This window comes from Mastigoproctus giganteus, chromosome 14 (genome assembly GCF_048544385.1).
Source record: "Mastigoproctus giganteus isolate SK-2022 chromosome 14, ASM4854438v1, whole genome shotgun sequence".
Classification (NCBI taxonomy): domain Eukaryota; kingdom Metazoa; phylum Arthropoda; class Arachnida; order Uropygi; family Thelyphonidae; genus Mastigoproctus; species Mastigoproctus giganteus.
In genome coordinates, this window is record NC_143588.1 from 62,059,166 (window position 1) to 62,081,438 (window position 22,273).

Consider the following 22,273-nt stretch of genomic DNA (forward strand, 5'->3'; position numbering starts at 1 on the left):
CTGGCCAATTTGATTGGATACTATGATGCAGTCACAAAAGAACTGGATGCAGGGAATAACTTTGATATTATATACTTGGATCTTGAAAAGGCTTTTGATACTGTTGCACATGGAAGACTGCTGCACAAATTGGAGCAGTGTGGTATTGGAGGCAAATTGCCGCTATGGATAAAGGGGTGGTTGAGGGGGAGAAGACAGAGAGTGGTAATCAATGAACACTGCTCATCGTGGACTAATGTTATTAATGGAGTCCCTCAGGGTTCAGTATTGGGTCCATTATTGTTTTCTGTATTTATAAATGATATTGATGATGGTATATCAAGCTTAATGTCCAAGTTTGCAGACGATACAAAGATTGGCAAGGTTGTCAAGGACACTACTGACACTATGCTACTGCAACAGGATCTGGAAAGGTTGAGGAGATGGGCTGAGAGGTGGCAAATGAAGTTTAACATTGACAAATGTAAAGTACTACATATGGGAAACAGCAACCCCAGAGCAACGTATCAAGTCTGTGGTATTACACTGACAGTGGTAGAGAATGAAAGGGACTTGGGGGTGGTTGTGCAGGCAGATATGAAGTTTTCTGAGCAGTGCAGATGGGCTGCAAGAGTGGCTCATGGTGTATTGTCGATGATATATAGGAATTTTTCTAGCAGGGATAAGGAGGTGATTATTCCCTTGTATAAGGCAATGGTCAGGCCACACCTAGAGTACTGTATACAGGTCTGGAGGCCTCATTTCAAGAAGGATGTAGAGCTGCTGGAACGAGTACAGAGAAGGGCAACAAGATTGGTGAATGGAACAAAGGGGTGCTCTTACGAAGAAAGGCTTGAGTGTTGAAATTAGTGTCTGGAGACTAGGCACCAGCGAGGTGATCTGATAGTGTATAATGCCTTGAATGGTTTGAGCATGTTCAATGCTGATGTGATTCTTCCTTTTGCTCAGAATAATCACCTGAGAGGGCATAAATTCAAATTGAGGAAAGACAGATGTAGGAAAGACGTGAGGAAATTTGCCTTTAGCCAGCGAGTGGTTGGTTGGTGGAACAGACTTCCATCTCTTGTCATAGAAGTTGATAGTCTATATAAGTTTAAGGCTCAGCTGGGCAGGTATTTCGAATGAACAGGGGGGTGATGTGGAAGTGGTTATTTTTTATTTATTTTTTTATTTTTTGGCTGATGCTGCATAAGCTTGCTTTCTTGCATCAAATGCCTCTACTAATGCTAATGAATATAAAACACCATTATGCCTGGCATTTGTGGATTATGAAAAGGCATTTGACTCCATACAGCATAAGGCAATGTTTCGGGCACTGGAAAGACAAGGCATAGATACCCCATATATTATGATTTTGAAGAAAATATATGAGAGTGCTATCTCCTTTATTAGACTAGACAAAGACAGCAGGAAATTTAAAATCGAGAAAGGATTCGACAAGGAGACACAATATCTCCGAAGCTGTTTACTGGTGCCCTTGAGGAAGCTTTCAGAAGATTAGACTGGTTGCAGAAAGGAGTCAGTGTGAACGGAGAGTACCTAAACCATTTACGATTTGCAGATGACATTGTGGTCATAAGCCACGATTCCAAAGAATTAGAGGAAAATCTTAATCGGTTATGCACAGTTAGTAAAGATTTTGGACTAAAGATGAATATGGCTAAAACAAAAGTAATGATGAACAAGTATGCCACAGGAAAGGAAATAATGATTGAAGGAGCAGTAATCGAAAAAGTTGAGTCATATACTTATCTGGGACAAGTTATTTGCTGTAATAATGTTAAATGGCTCGAAGTCAAGAGAAGAATAAATTTTGTCTGAAACGTAAAATAATGAACCAATGTATACTCCCCACCATGACTTATGGAAGTGAAACTTGGGCACTCACCAAAAGAATGGAAGAGAAGCTGAGAATTACACAGCGAAGAATGGAACAAATTATATTGGGAATCAGACTGTTAGATAAGAAGAGAAACACATGGATTAGGCAGCAAACTCAAGTAAAAGACATTGTTATCAAAACCTAAAGAACTAAAATGGTCTTGGGCAGGACACATAGCTCGAAGACATGATGACAGATGGACTGAGAAAATAACAGAATGGTACCCAAGAGGAGCTAGAAGAAAACCTGGAAGACAAAGGCGCAGATGGATAGATGAAATTCATGAGTTTGTGAGTAGTAAATGGATGGCCAGTGCTCAAAACAGAAGGAACCGGAAAGTTGCTGGAGAGGCCTACATTCTGCAGTGCATTGAAAATGGCTGATGATGATGATATGAATTTGTAAATGTATATATCCAAAAAAGCAAAATAGTTATCTTAGCTAGAGCCTAATAGGATAACAACCCTCCCTAACGTAGAACCTCTCAAGCTCCTCTTACTATGAAGCATATATTGAATGTGCAGTGCACTATAGTGCTTGAAGACAAATCCCTTATCACCCTGCATGTCTTTAGAACAGTGATGGTGAACCTTTTCTAAGCTGATTGCCAAAAATAAGCTGATACAAAAATATAACAATTTTGCCTGCCGTAGAAAAAAAAAATTAACTTTTTAAAATTACTAATTAGCCCTCATTGTTATAATTGTAACAATATTGAAATTTTCTAATGAGTACTCTCTCCCTGTAATTCTGCACACGTTACACGATTTTCAGTTTCAGATATGGCTGATATAGTGTAAAACATATATACAAGGTGTGGCAACAAAGTGAAGGAACTCGAAAATAGTTTTGTTTTTATTCAAAATAATTACCATCTGAGTGAATGCATTTATTGCACTGTTCCAGAAATTTCTGAAAAGAGTCGGTGAAGTCTTCCAAAGAGATGATGTTCAGTTCAATAGTTGTTTTTCTTTTATTCCCTCAACATCCTGAAATCTTTTTCCTTTGAGGGCATTTTTCACCTTAGGAAAGAGGAAGAAGTCTGTTGGTGCTAGGTCAGGAGAGTAGGGTGGATAGTTGATCTGTGTAATGCTATATTTCATCAAAAATGTCTTCACAACAAGTGTGGAATGGGCAGGGGCATTGTCATGCAACAAGAACCAGCTGCCTTTCTCTTAAAATTGCAACCTCACCTGGGAAATGTGCTTAAATAATCTTTTAAGCACCTGTATGTAGACTGCAGTATTGACTTTCTCCCCTTCGGGTACAAATTCCTTGTGAATTACATTGTTTGCCGAAAGACATCAGCATCATCTTGATCTTGGACTTCTGTATATGAAATTTTTGGGCTTTGGTGATGATTTTGAAGTCCACTGCATACTCTAATGCTTTGTCTCTGGGTCATACTGAAATGCCCAACTCATTGCCAGTGACAAAGCGCAGTAAATTAGGATTATCTTGACAAGTCTGGATGAAGTTTTGATGAAGCATGATGTCTTCATTGCTTCTGCTGATCCATGAGACTATGCAGCACAAATTTTGCACAGACCATCCTTTTTCCTAAATCTTCATGCAGAATTTGATGAATTGTCTCCTTATTCATATCCAACTCATTAGCCTTCATTCTAATGGTTAAATGACAGTCAGTTGTCACAATTTCCTGAACTTTTGCAACTCTGCCCTCACTTTGAGAGGTTGAACACCCGCTCCTTGGGTCATCATGAACATCCTTACATTCGTATTTGAACCACTTATACCATTCAAACCCACTTAATAGTTCATCACCACAAACAGTTTTTAACATTTTATGTTTCTGTTACAGATTTTCTCATTTTAAAGCAAAAATTGATGTTCTTCATTGCAGAATCGTGACACAGAATGTTAACACCACTAACAAACAAAACTTGTTATTACTTGCACCCTGTCAGCCTACTGGAGCACCATCTGTTGGAGGAAATTTGAGCTACAACATACCACTTTTGTTTATTTTCAAATTAATCGAATGTGACTGCAACAGCACTAGTCTGGGAAATTTATTGCCACACTTTGTGCGTGTTTGTTTTTCCCAAATAAAAAAAAAAAATAAATAAAATAAGTATGCCGGACCTTGTGGCTGTATGTTTTCCCATGTTTTTTTTTTTTTTTTTTTTTCATATCTTAAACAGATATAATTGCATGACTGCTGATATTACACACCTTCTTTCCTTGCAGATAGCATAGTGGCTACAATAACTGCCCTTCCACATTCCTCAGAAAAAATCTATTTTGAATCCCATCCTGATGGAAAGAATTGTGAAAAAATTCCTCCCATCTTTAATGGGTTTTATTTGGGGGGGGGGCATTTTCAGCTTAAATTATTGTTTGAGTTTATTACAGCATAAAATAACTTTACAGTTCTTCTGTCTGTGGGCTTCCTTATTTGTTTGCAATTTGTAGATTGATAACTGTAGATGTGTGCAGTGAGTCACCTCTTCATTGAAACAGTTTCTCTTATTGGGACATTTTGGGACATATTTCTTTCTACTTGTGCTCTGCTTACTGCATTGCTTACTTCTGCTTACTTCACAGCATTGCTGCTGTGAAGGGTCTATTGTATATACCACGTTTGTATACAATAAAGATTATATATATACTTCTTCCCCTCCCATAGAGTTTAGTCCTTGTTCAGATATAGTTTATTTAAAAATTATTATATTTTTAGTATTATATATTTTTCCTGCAGCAATGTTCTGTATTTCCAATACAGGACATTGCACTCAGGAGATATAATACTAAAAATATAATAATTTTAAAATTTTGATCCAGAGGTTTAGATTAGCACAATTAAATATTAAAAAAAGCAAACTGCTCAACATTAATGTTGAGCAGTTCAAGCATAATGAGTTATATGTAAAGGTGACTATGATATTTTGAAATTAAATTAATAAAGTAACTATCTTAGGTTTACAAAATGTGAATATTACAAACCTATATTTCATTTCCTTTAATTCAAGAAGCAGCTGTCTGGTTTGCAAAAGAATTAAGTTAAAGATTCTCTAGAAACAACTAGAAGATTGGATAGTTTTAAGAAGAGAAATTTAATATCCTAAAACACACATTTCTATTTATTCTTAAGATGCCTTGGGGTTATAAGAGTTTACATGTAACTATATATGTGTTGAATTAAGGGCATTAAGATTTTCATTGTTGCCATTAATAGTGAGCCATGCATATTTTGTCGTTGCAATATGGGCTCAAAAACTGCAATCACTTTGTGTTACTTTTGGCTGTGCATGTTAAACAGAGGACCATGACTAGTTCATATAGTAAATCAGATTATAAGGAATAATGATTTTTTACGATTTCTTATTTTCAAGAAAACGACATCTTTAATGGGAATGAGTATGAACATCTGTTTCTAATGATGGCTGTTGTCAAACTGGGTTTAAAAAAAGAAATTTTTTTTCCCCCTTAATCTGTGAGTGCTACTGGTGGGAAGCTCCCACCATTTGTAATTGGAAAGTGATTTAAAATAAATGGCAACAATTTTTCAGTGATTTGGAGAGTATTGGCATGGTGGTTTATCACTTATAAACCTCATTGAATATTGTGAACAAAATAAATTAATTGTTGTGAACAAGTGTCCAGCTCTTCCCACAAGATGCATACTACTCAAGTATGCAACAAAAATGAAATGTCCACACTTATTCACATGTTTTAATAATATTTAATGACCTGTGGGTGGCTGCCTACTTAGAAATAAACCAGAGGCCAGCCAGCCACAAAATTGGTAGCTTGTCAAATGTGACAGTAAAATATCTTCTGCTACTGCAGCTGTAGTTCGAAATTCTTTTTGATCAAGGAATCATAAAGAATTTTAAGATGCTCTACAAGGGACTTTCGTTAACTTTGGTTTTTACAAAGTTAGACAATAACCACAGAGTTTTCATAAACTATAAATGTAGATAATGCTGTGTTTTGGATTGTTGTTGCATGGAACAGTTAGCCAAGAAACAATTATTAAATTGTGCACCGAAGCAGGTTTTGTTCTTAGTGAAGTTTTATTATATCTAAATATTCTTTATTAGAATTTTTACAATTGTGTAGCATCCCTTCTAGAAAACTGATTGACACTGACATTCCAGTACTTGACAAATGTAATGAGAAAGATGTAGTACAAAAAGAATTAGATCTAAACAAAGAAAAACATATTGCAGGACAATGAAGACTAGAAATAAGAAGTTGAAAATATTGCTGGTATTATAAATCATGGTGTCATTTTTGGTATGTTGTTATACTGGAGTTTACTTATTTCTTCTCGTTCGGGCTTCTCTGGATGACATGTCTGTGTTGCGGGATGCTTTTTCCTCTTTGGACACTTGTTCCTGAGTGCAACCCCAGTATACTCATGTGATTGTCTAGTGGATTTTTATATTAGGACAGTGGTCTCGGCCCTGAATAATCGTACTCGATGGAAGGGAATAGGAATCGCGGCTTTGACCAAAAGCGCTGTGTTTTCACTACAAACCCTTTCCAGTTATAGTCAAGTGTTTGAGTACTGCAATACAAGTTCTTTTATTTTGATCCCACTAACTTACAATCTGGGCATCGTGTAGTAAGAGAACAGGTCTGAGGCAAGGAGGCTTAAACAAAACAGTTTATTGATAAGATCATCTTGGAAAAGGTTATACACAAAGATTGACAGATGTTTAAATGCAAATTTAAGTAAACTGGCAGATTATCCATGAGTATGTAAATAGTGATTAATTTACTATAAGATAAATACAACATCTGTACATATATTCACAACTTGAGTGTTCGTTAATGTTAAGACAAGAAAGAGTTGCTTTCATAAGCCATTTGGAAGTGTGTTCTTCGTGTGATGTTTTCCTTAAGGAGACGCCATCTCAGGTGGTGGGTAATGAGTAAAAAGATACCTTCTTTTAATTATCATTATTTGCCAGTATAAGCACTTAATATTATGATTATATACTTGGCCTAAGTTAGGAGAGATACTAGTACATTAAAGAGGCTAATGATATTCCGACTTACCGATCTGGGAAAAAGATCTGCACTCCGTAAACCAGGCTACTACCAGGTATTTTCTTCGGTCTTGGTCTGTCGCTGGCTTTTACCGATGTCTTCTTTTGTCAGTCTCTTTACCCCGGGCTTCCTTGCTTCTTTAGGGAAGGCAAAGACACATCACGACACGACTCCCCGACCACCTCTCTTCTACCCGTATATATTTCCTCCTTTATCATTTGACCCTTTGACTGTCTGATCTCCGTTTGTGCGAGGGAGCTCGCCTTTTGCCCTCATCGAGGGGGCCAAGGAAGGGGGAAGAAAGTGCTATACGAGAGTGACCGGTCGGAATTGTTGACCTGCCTTTTGTGTGTGGTCGTTATCAGTGGTCATATCACTGTAGGTGACGGAAGCCTAGAATCACGTGACGACGGTGTGAAGTTTTGGCTGCCGGTTTCTAAGAATTTCTACTTCGTGGAAAAGAGATTATGGAGTGCACCTTATCCCTGTCTGGATGACTGACCAATTTGCATAAAGGTGGAAAACAAGTGTAAGACGAAAACACTTCTCTACCCGAAACTATACAGCGTGGGAAAAAGAAAAAGGATACTAGTAATAAGATCGGTAAAATGTATGCATTTTACAATGTAATGAGATTCAAGCTATTCATATGTTAAAGAAAATGAAGTTTCATTAAAAATAACAATGAAATATTGATTGGTTGGTTAGACAGGCTGGTGCAATGCCAGCCTGTGTGTTTGCGCGCACACACACACTGAATGAAGAAAATTGTTATAATGATTAGGTAATTAGAAAAAACTTCAGCATTCTTTCAACATTGTTGAAACTGTGCTCTTTTGGAGAAAAAAATCTATTGTCAATTTAATATAAGATATGCATCATACAAACACGTTAAATTTTTTCATTGTTCATTTATATAAAATGTTTTAAAACTGCATTAAATTTGCTTTAAATCGCCTTATTTTTATTTTATTTAATTAAAAATGTACACAATTGGCTTTTATTTATATATATATATATATATATATATATATAAAAATTTGGGTAAACTGTTTGTAACATTTTACCCAAATATAACAACCACCTGTCTGCAGTGGCCATAATTTCCAATCCCAAGAATGGTCATTATATTGAAAAGGAAAAATACCAGTCTTTCTACTTTTGTATTAGTTACTTTTATGATATCTAATTTCAACACTTCCTTATAATTGATCTAATCCTCAAAGCAGTGTGTGTGTGTTATTCTGAACAGCAATATATGTTTACTTTAAAGCAGTAAACACTTAACCTAGGTAGGACATTTGCCATAAATATGAAAATGGGGAGGGGGCCAGTATCCTTATATAAACATTAAAACAAATCTTTATTGAATAAAATAATTTTTAGTCAAAACAGCATAAAAGAGAGAAACATTTAACACAAGGATTTATTCAAATACACTAAACCTAGAGCTTGTTAATTTTTACCACTGTTACATATATCCTATAGAATTAGTAGGTCAATCTTTTGAGAACTTCTAAATATGCTGATTAACAATATAAGCAAAATTTTGTACCTTCCTTTGTAGAAATTATTCACCAACTTTCAAAATTAATCATAAACTTTCAGCAAATTTAATGAGAATCAAATGTTACTAGCAGAGGTTTCAGTATGCAAAGTTTCACAAAGTTTTAGATTGTTATAAAAAAAAAAGAGTAAGAGATAAATGAAAAATTATAATTTACCAGCCATTCCATGCTATTGCCCTCAAAATAACTTTCTCAGCTTGATACAGTTTTGTCACCCTGGAACACACATTTTTAGACCTTCAATATTTTCTTGAGTCTTTAAATCACCAGTTTTCTCTGGAATACAAAAGTTACATTTTTGGGCTATGAAAATCCTCCCCCCTCCAGAAAGGAGGATCAGTCCCCCCCCTCCTGTAGATTCTTTCTCCTTGTATTGATCTTTAGAAATTCCCCTTCTTCACTAAAATGGTTTCTGACCAACTATATTTAGCATCACAAGTTTTTACTTGTGTGTGAATCCTGAGGGCTCACATCTGGTGAGTATGGACTTGGCACATCCAGGGTCCTGAGCTGGATATCATCATTCTTCTCTTCTGATTCTGATTCCCTTCTACTTCTGACTTTTTTTTTGGCTGGTGCAGCATAAGCCACAGGCTTCCTTACACCATATGGCTAACAATAATACTAACTATGTAAGGGGTGGTTATTAAATAGAGAATGCATGTGCAGCAATTCACCTTGAACCTTTTTCTGATTGTCTGCCAGGTAAAGAAAGCACTAACTGAAAGTTGAGTCATGTAAAATTTATGGGGAAGATACTTAATCAACAGCTTACATGTTTGAATGGCATAAAAAATTTTAGAATGAAGCGAGAATGTAAGATAATGAACGACCAGGCCTTCCGGCATCCATGAAAACTGATTAATATCTTGATTAATAACTGATTAATAATGATAGGTGGAACAGGACCAGGGTATGTCTACCAGGGGCAAAGGTTGATGATGTTGTAGAGCGGATATCATCTTTTAAGGGCACAAAAGGTGATATAGTTGTACACATTGGCACTAATGATATTAAGAGTAGGAGGTCGGCAGAATTACTTAATAAGTACAGGTCACTGTTGAAAAAAAAAAAAAGCTGTGAATTAGGGCTGAATTTGAAAGTGTCTGCAATTCTGCCCAGACATGATAGAAGGGAGTATATGATGAGAGCCTTGACGATCAATCCGGTCCTGGAAAGATTGTGCAAGGCTCAAGGGGTAGAATTTTTTTCAACCTGGTCTGTACTTGTTAACAGAAGGGACTGCTTCTACAGGGATGGGATACACTTAAATAGAAAGCGTGCAAGAATATTTGCTGATGCTATTGAGGCAGTGTTAGGTGGGTCGGAAAACAGCTAGCTTGGGGGGTGGATACAAGGACTAATAGATTAACAGTAGCCACTGGCAGAGGTGAAAGTGATTCTTGCACTGCTTCTATTGGAATGAGCAGAAGCCTGGAAAACAAGATGCAGGATATTTCAGAGACTGTGGGAGTCATTGCGGTACAAGTAAACACATGAGTTGTGTTATGGTAGCTAAGAAAAAGAACAGGTGCATGTATACTTGCGTGTACACCAATGCTAGGAGTTTGGTAAACAAATTTGATGAATATGAATTTGAGGTATTGCTCAAAGCATCAAAGGCAGATTTTGTTGGGATATCAGAGACATGGTGTCACACAGATATAAGGAATGCAGAACTGGAATTTGGGGAGTACAATGTCTACAGAAGGGACAGACAGGATAGGAAGGGAGGACGGGCTATGCTATTAGTTAAGAAACACAAAATCGAAGGAAGTGAAGCCAGTCGACATTGCTGGACAGTGCAGTGCAGTGTCGAGTCAGTTTGGTGTGACATAAGCATTGGGAGATCAAAATTGAGAGGAGTGTGCTATAGGCCTAATGACTGTGATGAGTATAATAAGAAACTGTACAGGGAAATAGAGTGGGCCAGTAAATCAGAGAGTCTTATAATGGGGGATTTTAATTTCCCAGATATTGACTGGAATTTGTGGGTTGGTCACTCACACACTAGCAAGACTTTTGTGGGTTTATAGGATGATTGTTTTCTACACCAGCATGTTCGGGAGGCAACTAGAGGGAGTAATACTCTTGATTTGATTATCAGTAGTGATTCTTCATGCATTAAGATTCTGCAGATAGAAGAACCACTAGGTGGCAGTGATCACAGTGTGCTGAAGTGGGATTTACTCAAAGAGGTAACTACCATCAGGGGTAAAGGGAAGGGTTATTGCTTTTGTAAAGGCGACTATGATGGTCTGAGACAGTATTTAAATTCTATACATTGGGGCCAACTGATGATGTTACCAACAGCAAATTCAAAATGAGAAGCATTCAAAGAACTTATCTTGGAAGCTACTAGGCTTTACATACCAACTAAGAAATATTGTTCAAGGTTTAGGACTAAATGGATGTCAGATGAACTAATGAGACATATGGCAGAGAAGAAAAATGCATGGGATACATGTAAATTAACATGGGACACAGAAGCCTATGATAGATATAAGTTGATCTGTAACCAAGTTAGAAAGGAGGTTAGGCAGGCGAAGGCAGATTACGAGAAATCTTTGGCAAGGGATGCAATGAAAAAAACAGCAAAGAATTCTTTACTTATGTAAACTCTAGAAGGAAGAGGATGAATCAGATTGGTCCACTTGATATGGATGGTTCAACTGTTGATGATCCTGCTCTGGTAGCTGACAAACTAAATGAATATTTTGTGCATCGACATTCACACATGAGGAGTTATTCAGCGAGGGGAATGCCAGAGGTGTATTCAACACTGGCTGTTTGTTTGTTATTTGGTTTTTAGGAGCATTAGCAACTAAGGCCATATTGCTCCGGGATGTGCGGTGGTCATTCCTTGACCTTTCCGCATCCTCCGTATTTGGTGGTGACAGGCTCGAACCCCGGTCTAATCAAGAAGTGTGTGCTATGCACTGCTGTTCCTTCCCACCTGGCTACGGAGGCGCCTTCAACTCTGGCAGTAAACTAGATAATCTTGTAATAACTGAGAGTAAAGTGGAGGAGAAATTGTTGAAGATAAACACAAGAAAGGCACCTGGGATGGATGTGATCTATCCAGTTATATTAAAGGAGGCAGCAAAGGAAGTAAGCAAACACTTAGCCATTATTATGAGAGCTTCCTTGGACTCAGGGGAGGTACCCATAGACTGGAGATGTGGAAATGTGACCCCAATTCACAAAGGAGGATCAAAGGCTGACAAGTAATTATAGACCTGTGAGTTTAACCTTTGTTACAGAAAAATTAATGGAGGCACTGGTTAAAGAAGCACCTCAGGATCATCTAGACAAGACTTCAGTTATAGCTTGGTGGTTTTGTTAAGGGAAGTCTTGCCTGACCAGTTTGATTGGATACTATGATGCAGTCACAAAAGAACTGGATGCAGGGAATAACTTTGATATTATATACTTGGATCTTAGAAAGGCTTTTGATACTGTTGCACGTGGAAGACTGCTGCACAAATTGGAACAGTGTGGCATTGGAGGCAAATTGCTGCTATGGATAAAGGGGTGGCTGAGAGGGAGAAGAGAAAGTGGTAATCAGTGGACAATGCTCATCGTGGACTAATGTTATTAGTGGAGTCCCTCGGGATTCAGTGTTGGGTCCATTATTGTTTTCTGTGTTTATAAATAATATTGATGATGGTATATCAAGCTTAATGTCCAAGTTTGCTGACGATACAAAGGTTGGCAGGGTTGTTAAGGACACTACTGACGCTATGCTGCTGCAACAGGATCTGGAAATGTTGAGTAGATGGGCTGAGAGGTGGTAAATGAAGTTTAACACTGACAAATGTAAAGTACTACATATGGGAAACAGCAACTGCAGAGCAACGAACAACTCTGTGGTAGTACACTGACAGTGGTAAAGAATGAAAGGGACCTGGGGGTGGTTGTGCAGGCAGATATGAAGTTCTCTGAGCAGTGCAGATGGGCTGCAAGAGTAGCTCATGGTGTCTTATCAATGATATACAGGAATTTTTCTAGCAGGGATAAGGTGGTGATTATTCCCTTGTATAAGGCAATGGTCAGGCACCTAGAGTACTGTATACAGGTCTGGAGGCCTCATTTTAAGAAGGATGTAGAGAGCTGTTGGAATGAGTATAGAGAAGGGCAACAAGATTAGTGAATGGAACAAAGGGTTGCTCTTATGAAGAAAGTCTTTAGTTTTGTAAATTACAGTGTCTGGAAACTAGGCCCCGCCGAGATGATCTGATAGAGGTGTATAAAGCCTTGAATGGTTTAAGCATGTTCAGTGCTGATGAGATTCTGCCTCTTGCGCAGAATAATCACCTGAGAGGGCATAAATTCAAATTGAGGAAAGACTGATGTAGGATAGATGTGCGGAAATTTGCCTTTAGCCAGCGGGTAGTTGGTTGGTGGAACAGACTTCCATCCCTTGTTGTGGAAGTTGATAGCCTAAATAAATTTAAGGCTAAGCTGGACAGGTATTTCGAACGAACGGAGGGGTGAAATGGAAGTGGTTTTTTTTTTTTTTTTTTTGTGCCAATGCTGCATAAGCTTGCTTTCTTGCATCATATGCCTCTGCTAATGCTAATATGTGGACCAGGGAAGAACAATGATTAGAAGTGATTATCATTTAAGCATTAGAATGGTTGCATCTGAACTTAATATGGACAAAGAAACTGAAAATTTAGGCATGAGAGAAGTGCGTGCCATGATGGTGCCAAAATTTTTGATTGAAGACAAAGAATGAGAAAGCTCCAAGTTTTTGGAGATCTTTTGCAGAAGATCCAGATTTTCAGTACTGTAGTACTCAGTTTGGATCTTCTTGTTTACTTGCGATGAACATTGGCTGTTCCAATACAACCCAGGAACAAAAAGACAGTCAATGCAATGAAAGACAAAACATTCCCGCAGACTAAAAGATGCAATAATGTCAAAATCAAAAAATGAAAACCGTGCTGCTTTGTTTTCTTCAATATAAAAGGAATTGTTATGGCTGAATATGCCCCACCAAATCAGACTGTCGATCAAACATACTATATTGAAGTTCTTACAAGGATGCATGAAAAAATTCAAAGGAAGAGACCTGAATTGTGGAAGGATGGTTGGATGTTCCATCAAGGCAGTGCCCCCGCACACAGCAGCATGCTCTGTTTGCCAGTTTCTGGCCAAAAAAGAAATCCCTGCGTGTGAATGTGCACTCTACTCGCCAGATTTAGCCCATTGTGACCTTTTTCTCCATGCTAAATTGAAAAGTGTACTTAAGGGAACTCCATTGAAGATTTTCAGAAAAAAATGACCACAAGTGTTAAAAGGGCTCACAGAAGATGATTTCCGTAAGTGTTTCTGTGCTTGGAAGAAACATGGAACTGTGTGTGCAAGCCCAATTTTGAAGCAGGTAACTTACAAGATGTGAAGTATTTCATATCTTGTAAATATTTATTTATTTTACTGCAACAGTCTTGTAGACTTGTTCTGTATTTAAACTCTCTATATTATGAAATCAACAGGGATTACCTTTATTTTTGATGTAGGATGCTGCTTTTTCAAACCCCACAGTCTCAACATTGAACGCTCAACCCAACTTCGGTCTACAACCACCATACCTCTGCCAGCAAGGAAAACATTACGTCATTGACATTAAAATTTAAATTTTAAAATTAAAAGGTCTAAAAAGCTTAGCTGCAAATGGAGCATCAGTAAACTCTATTATCAGTATTGATTTTGAGTGCTCAATATTGAGACTGTGGGGTTTGTAACACTATTCTGACAGTGGGGAAGATGTTTAACATTTTTTATGAATTTTATATCGCCTTTACAAAGAATTGTTAATGCGTTGGACTAGGAGAGTTGGTTAAAAAAAGAAGCATCCTATATCAAACATAAAGGTAATCCCTGTTGATTTCATAATATAATAGACTATAGGAATTATCGAGCACTTAATAGATCTCTATTATCAAATCTATTAAACTCTATGTACTGCCAGCTTTAATAAGTTAAAAGAACCAAAATAACCCATAATGTGTTAAACATTGAACAGGTGATCACACTGAGTTTCTCCATATTCAGGAATATGTATCTAAAAATAGAATGCAATAGAACCATCAGGTTTCAACAGATTTGGGAGTGTAGATGGACAGCAGTTGAGGCCAGTAGCTTTAGCCACAACTTCTGTCCCTCATAAAATAGCATTCTACTCGTACATTGTTAGAAACTAAGCTTTGATTGATTAATAACTATTACAATTGTTAAGAACTTTAGTTTAGTACGAAATGAAGCTGAAGATTTGGATGAAAGACATTTGTGACATATAACATTATGCGGCATTTATTGAAAACCTAGGTTTAGATAAAGGGTGAGGTTAAGACCAGAATGTGGAATAAAAAATTCCATCCCTACAAGAACAATTCCACTGTCATAACCTGAGGACACATTGGAATCAGAAGATTTAAAAAGAATTCAGCTAAGGAAAAGGAAAATAGAAATCATGGTCATCTAATTTCTCATTACTATAATTCCAGATGACAGGAGGCTGCGAATGTCCACAAAGATGGAGGACGCTTCTCCATTGAAGAACTGTGTTTTTTGAAAGGTTGGTTGTGAGAAAATGATCAAGAGAGTGTTGGGTGTGTTTAGGATTGTCTGGTACTTTGGTAGGTAAATGAACAAGTCTCATGAGTGAGGTCATTAGTAATGGCAAATGTCTTGATATCTTGACCAGATGGGTCTGTGCAGCCAGAAAACATAAGCCAAATGCGTCGTGAACATTAAAATCAGTGAGGAAAGTTAGATTGGAGAAAGTAGTTTCAAAGAAAGATTAGTGTAGTTAGGAAAACAACAGAAGCAGCAAATGAATTTGACAAAATGGAATAGTGATATTTTAACCCAGAGGAGATGAAAGAGAGGAGATTCTAAATCAGGAAGTCTGGAATACAAGAAATACACTAGGCAGGGTTGTTAATGGCAGTGTGCTACTGCAACAGGATCTAGATAATTTGGGCAGATGGGCTAAGAAGTGGCAACTGAAGTTTTACCTTGACAAATGCAAAGTACTGCATATGGGTAGAAGTAACCCCAGAGAAACGTATCAACTGTGTGGTACTACATTTAAGGTGGTAGAAAATGAAAAAGACGTGGGAGTAATTGTGCAGCCAGATACGAAGCTTTCTGAGCAATGCAGACAGGCTGCCAGGCCAGTCATGGGGTTTTGTCAATGATGTATAGGAATTTTGCTAGCAGGAAAAAGGAGGTGATTGTCCCTCTGTATAAGGCAATGGTCAGGCCACGCCTTGAGTACTGCGTACAGGTCTGGAGGCCTCATTTTAGGAAGGATGTAGATTTGCTTCAGTGTGTACAGAGAAGGGCAACAAGTTTGGTGAGGGGAATGAAAAGATCCTCTTATCAAGAGAGGCTTAAGTTCTGCAAATTGCAGTGGCTGGAGACTAGGCACCTGCGCGGTGATCTGATTGAGGTTTATAAGGCCTTGAATGGGTTGAGCACACTGAATTCTGATGGGATCCTTGCACTTTTTCAGATTACGAACCTAAGGGGGCATAAATTCAAATTAAGAAAAGACAGATGTAGAATAGATGTGCGGAAATTTGCCTTTAGCCAGTGTGTGGTTAATTGCTGGAACAATCTTCCATCTGTCTTGGAAGTTTGTTCAGATAGGTTGAATAAATTGGACAGGCTGAGGTATTTGGAGGGAATGGTGTGTTTTTTTGTTTTTTTTTGTTTGCTGATGGTGCATAAGCTTATACACTTGCTTTCTTGCATCACATGCCACTACTACTATTCTGCATTTTGAAAAAATTCACTGATGTTTTCTCAGAAAAGAGTGTTTCTGAATCATTTTCTAATTCTATTTGAAAAATGACTTTTATTTGTTTCCATTGTTTCAGGTTCCTTCCAAAATCAGGAAAGAAAATTTTATTTTACACAAATTTTTATTGATTTTGGCAGAATTTGTGCACTGAAATGATAACAAAATACTACTTTTACGACACTTATATTTAAATACATGTTGAAAACGCTATTAAAAAGGGCAGTATGGTAAAAAGTCCAATAAACATTCTCCTCTCATTTTAAAAACTGATCTGCGATGGCACAAATTTTCCTTTCTTTAATTTTCTTACAGATCCTTCTACTTTACAGTCTGTCTTCAGCATCCAGCAGTAGTCAGCCATCAATTTGACATTCCACCTACCCTTGGAACCTTGTCATTAACGTCCTGATAAAATCCTTCACTCTGTTCTTCACTAACATTTCCTTGATTTTCTGGGAAGTAGTTGATGTAGCAGTGTTAAAAATGTATCTTGACATTCATATTGCACCCCAACTTCTTGAAATTGGGCTGCAATATGAATTCTTTTTCCCTAAGAAGTTCTCAACAAGAAGCTAATCCATGCCTGTTTTTCTCTTTTATTTGTAGTTCCCTCAAAATCTTGCTCCCTCATCAGTTTGCAAATTTGAGGTCCAACAAAAATATCTTGTTTTAGCTTTTCTTGGGTGATTGATGGGAATTTAGTACAAAGGTATTTGAAGCATGGACTTTCCTGGGGTAAAGCTTTCACAAACTGTTTCATCAACCCCAGTTTGATGTGCAAGGAGGACAGTTTTGGGGTCTACCAGCAGTTTATGAACTATGTTCTTTGATCCAGTCAACAAACTCCCCATCTTTGGCCAGACCCTACATGCCAGTGTTTACTCCTTGCCTGACTGTCTCACATAAAGCAAGGTTTATGTGAGACAGTCAGGCAAGGAGTAAACACTGTAGTAGTCAGATTGCTGTCCAAGTAACATGCTTGTTATTTTAAAGTCGGCACAGACCAACCATGTTCTTCATACTTAATATTTGTCAACAGCTTCTTGAAGTTCTTATATGTTTCTTTCAAATGCACAGAGTGCACTACTGGAATTGGCCCATATTTATTTCCATTGTGGAGCAACCCACCTTTGAGTCAAAAGTTCTACAGTGTAGGATTGTATCTAATTCCTAAATAGTTCATTAAGTCATTTATATTACTGCAAAAAAAACCAAAGAATCACAAATCATCCTTAGAAAAGTAGAGGACTAGTTGTTCTCTGTGTCTGTACCATGAGAAAAGTGTCCCGTGTGATATTTTTTTTAGACTTAAGTCTAGAACTAAGCAGTTCTGTGGATTCATTTGGTAAATTTAAATCTCTTAATCAGATTTCATGTTGCGAAAACAGTTGTGGGCTAGACTCAATATCTCCAGACATCAGTATCATCTAAAAGAAACTTCACTTTCAGCACTCTCTGCTCTATATTCTTCAGTATAATTGGAGGGCACGGTCTAATGGCAGGTGGAATATAGGATAGATACACTCTTCACATTGTATCTCACTACATTAACTAAGCAAAAGTAAGTCATCACAGTAGTTTGTAGGCTCCTGCCAAATTATAGGAATTGCATAGTCTTCTTTTTTACCATGTTTCTACAAACTCAATGCTTCGACACATGTTTGGCAAACTTTATATGGAGCCCATTGTTTATCTTGTTGCCGAGTTTCACTCCAAAATAAGCACAAGACATTTTTTTTTTACAAATTCTGTAATATCTTGTCTTTGCTTTAGGACTACTTAATTTCCACAAATATAACAAAAATAAGGTCATGTTGTTCAAAAACTTGCACATGCTTTTTACTCATTTTAAGCATAAGTTTTACATGATAATGTCAAAAATAAACTGAGCTCACACTGATAAACACTGCTGCATGGGGTTCCGTAAGTCAAGTCAGTGTTGCCAACATGTGAAGATTTAGTTTACAAATTCTCAACATTTACGGCTAACTTAATACATTAAATGTTACCACTCGTGACATCAACTTAAGTGATTTGTGAAAAAATGGCATGTAATAGAAGAATGAATAACATTTCTTAAATCAGTGTTAAAAACAGCTATTTGTTAACAAATATCAAAAATTGTGCAGAGTCATGATATCAGAGCAGACATATGCACAAGTACCACCCTTTGAAGCAAAAAGAATCATAAAGCAAATAATTAGGGAAACTGAGATGAGTGATGGTTAGCACAAAAACTGTAATTATCAGTATAATTTATTTAATTTTATTAAAGTGTAATTTAATGTATTGTATAATGTGTTTTTCTTCTGGCTCTTTATAGGAAACCCCGACTCTCCACAAAGGCGAAGGGATTTAGTGATCCAGCACGTAAGCACAGTCGCAAGCTTGCAAAAAATGCAGCGCAGACTCTTCTATCTTCAGCCAGTATGTATTTTTAGAATCTATGTAGTTATCCTTTTAAGCATGTAAATAGTATATCATATAGTGATTGAAAGAAAATATTATGTCTGAACATTTTTTATATTTTTATTTTTTAAAATGTTTATTGTACTGGGCAGGCCGAGCTAGCTTTCTTACCATCTGTCACTATTCACAATACTGTACTGATAATTACAGACTTACATGATATTGAAGTTCTGCACTTCATGTCATGCTTCATTATAAGGCATTGAAGCTCTGCACAAATTATGTCTGTATATGTACAATGTAATTCAAAAATTCTACAGAGATATGCTGCTATTTATTCATTGTGTTTTATATGTAATAGTAGGAGCCACTTTTAAATTTACAGTGGTTTCAGTTGACATAAGGACATATTACCCCCAGGGGCTCACATCTGGTGAGTATGGGCTTGGCACACCCAGGGTCCTGAGCTGGATATCATCATTCTTCTCTTTATTGGTGATTCCCTTCTATTCTCTCTCTCTCTCTCTCTCTCTCAGGGTAACTTGGGAATTTTTTTTTTTTTTTTTTTTTTGGCTGGTGCTGCATAAGCCTCAGGTTTCCTTGCACCATGTAGATAATAATAATAATATTCCTTAAACAAGATTTGTGATGATGTGAGGCTTATGCAAGCTGAAATTGAAGGAAATATATCAAAACCATGCAGGAGTTTGTTCCAGCACTCGGTTACTTGCTGGCTAAAAGCAAATTTCTGCACATCTATTCTGCAACCATTCTTCTTCAGTTTATGTCCCCCCCCACGTGCTCTCTCAGTAAGAGGAAAGATTCCATCAGTATTGAGCTTACTCAATTAAACTTCAATTACTACTTTATCAGCCCATCTGTCTAGAACTTATTGCAGCATACCCTGATTACTGTCATTTACCACTCTTCCAATCTTCATATCATTTGCAGACTTAGACTTTAAGCCTGTGATATGCTTTTATCAGTATCATTAATAAGTATGGGAAACAACGATGGACCCAGCACTGAATCCAAGTATGCTTTCATATGCATAATGGTGCACCAAGAAGAGTAGCATCCATTAAAAATATATTAATATTTAAAAAGCATTCACGTACATAGTTTCTAGTTTTTTTCCAAACTTTGTCAAATTCCTCGAAAAAATTCACTTCTGGTTGTCTGTGGGTAGCAGTTCATATGCATTCGCAATGAAGAATGCTTCTGAAAACTTTGTGAAATGAAATCTAAACGATGGTCCCCTTGGTATACATTGCTAATTGGTTTTAAAGTGCAACCTGTAAGGAAATGATGGATATGAAGCAGTGGATTCACGTGTTAAAATGATGATTGGTTCCTGCGGTATCATAAACTTAAATTAATTTTTCAGATAAACTAATTTAACAATTTTATTGATTTAAATGTATAGTGTTTAAATCAAACCATATAATGCAGTAGTTCTCAACCTTTTGTTGCTTGCAGACCACTTAACCATTCCTTTACTTACTGCAGACCATTCATAGCAAAAATCATTTGTGCAACTAGTCTGGAAGAGTGGTTGTTTTGTGTCGGTGAAATTTTTTTTCCCAGCAAATTTACATCCCTCCTTTATTATCTCTGCTTAGAAAAAATTTATGGAAAATTTTAAAAGAAAGCAAATTTTGGGTTGTAATATTTTTGTTTGAAAAATAAAAAAGGCACAGATATATTCTGTGATCTTTGCACATGTTTTCTTTTACAAAGTTCATTTGTATTTGGATCTGAACTTTTTGTTAGCTTCAGTCAAAGGTTTGACATTGTCCATTGACTCCTATACTTAGTTTTTATTGCTACTAAAGCTGAAAACTGGTCTCGCACAAATACAAAAATGAATGGGACGCCTCCATAGCCAGGTGGGCAGGAGCAGCAGTGCGTAGCACATACTTCTTGATTAGACCAGGGTTCGAGCCCGTGAGCCACCAAATACGGAGGATTTGGAAAGGTCAAGGAATGACCACCGCATATCCCCGGAGCAATATGGCCTTAGTTGCTAATGCTCCTAAAAACCAAATAACAACAACAACAAAAATGAATATGGCATCAACATTTTTAATGCAATGTTTGATAATTCTGTATATTCTGTTTGAATTTGAATATAGATGTCTGTTAACATTGTATTTTTGAACTTCAATCTTAGGGCTCCATCTGAATAAATATCAATCAAATCTTGTAATTTAATTGGTAAATGTTTTGATAAATGTTTTGATAAAAATGGATTGTAGATCCAATTATACAAGTCATAATTTTCAGTTAGTAATCTTGGAATTCTTGTTTCAGTGTAGACAAATGGGAATAGATAAGATCAGATATATCCAAATGAAGAGTTGGATTATTTTCTTCCAAAAAGGATTCAATTGAAGAAAATGATTCCATTCCAAAATTCCATTTTTTGATGTGCTGCATCCATAAATCAAGTTTTTTAATAAAACCCTGAACATAAAACTAAACTTTGTACAAAGTTTAGTATAATGTTAGTATAAGTTTAGTATAATATAATATAACTTTTGTACTAAACAAAGTTATTGCTGGCCTTGAAGCTGTTGCAGAAAATAGACCTTTTGTAGGTTTTGATTATTAATTTTTATTATTAATTTATTAATTAAGTGTATAATTTTTATCGCTACATCTAAAATGTCCTTAAATTCACTTGACATATGTTTACAAACCAAGGCTTGTCTGTGAATATTACAATTTCTGGGTTTGAGCTATCACGCCATTGTGCTTTCCTATCATTGCTCTGGCATCATCAGAAAAATACCTACTGCACAATTGTCAGTCAATTTTATTTTCAGCTATGTAAGAGTCAAGGGATGTAAAAATATCTTTGGCAGTGGTTCTTAAGGGTAATGACTTGCAAAAGAAAAAATCTTGAACACTTCCATCAAGTGTATATTTTACAAAACACAACAGGTGTGCTGCTTTTGCAATATCTATTGACTCGTCCAATTGTAATGTGAAGGTGTCACTAGCTCTCGCCCTATTTATTAACTGAATTTCTACATCACAGGCCGTATCACAAATACACCAAGAAACTGTATCATTTTAAATCAGAATAAGGTCCAAGTCTTTTCTGCTTTTTCATTGACCGTTATCCTCACAATATCTTTCACTGCAGAAAGCACTAAATTTTCACCATTTGTATGAGCTTTGCCTGATTTTGCAATTCACAAGCTCACTAAATATGTAACTTACAATGACTTTTCATTCTGGTCACCAATTGAGGAAATAATTTTTTTCTCTTTCTAAGGTTTTTATTTAATTTTTTTTTAAAAAAATCTGATTTATTTTTGATATAGTATGTTTTGTTTCTAAATGATGATGCAAATTTGCAGGTTTTAAACTTTCAGATCCATTCCATGTAAAGCCTAATTTTATATTTTCTTAATCATATTTGCTCATTACCTTATTTTTGTTCATTGTATTTTCTTTTTCAGAACTGGTACCAGGTTTTTGTACTTCAACATTACATGTTTCTTCACTAAAATCTACTTGACAACTGGTATCTGGTTTAAATTCCAAAAATCCAGTTTTAAGCCACTT

General features: G+C 36.6%; 1 protein-coding gene across 1 annotated transcript in view; it reads left to right on the forward strand.

Annotated features, from left to right (window-relative positions):
• The window catches only part of nsl1 (non-specific lethal 1), a 241,584-nt gene that overhangs the window by 118,580 nt on the left and 100,731 nt on the right, over positions 1 to 22,273 (forward strand). Inside the window, exon 4 of the mRNA XM_090388918.1 lies at positions 18,612 to 18,715. Coding sequence (XP_090245044.1) covers positions 18,612 to 18,715 — 104 coding nt within the window. The remainder of the gene's footprint in view (positions 1 to 18,611; positions 18,716 to 22,273) is intronic.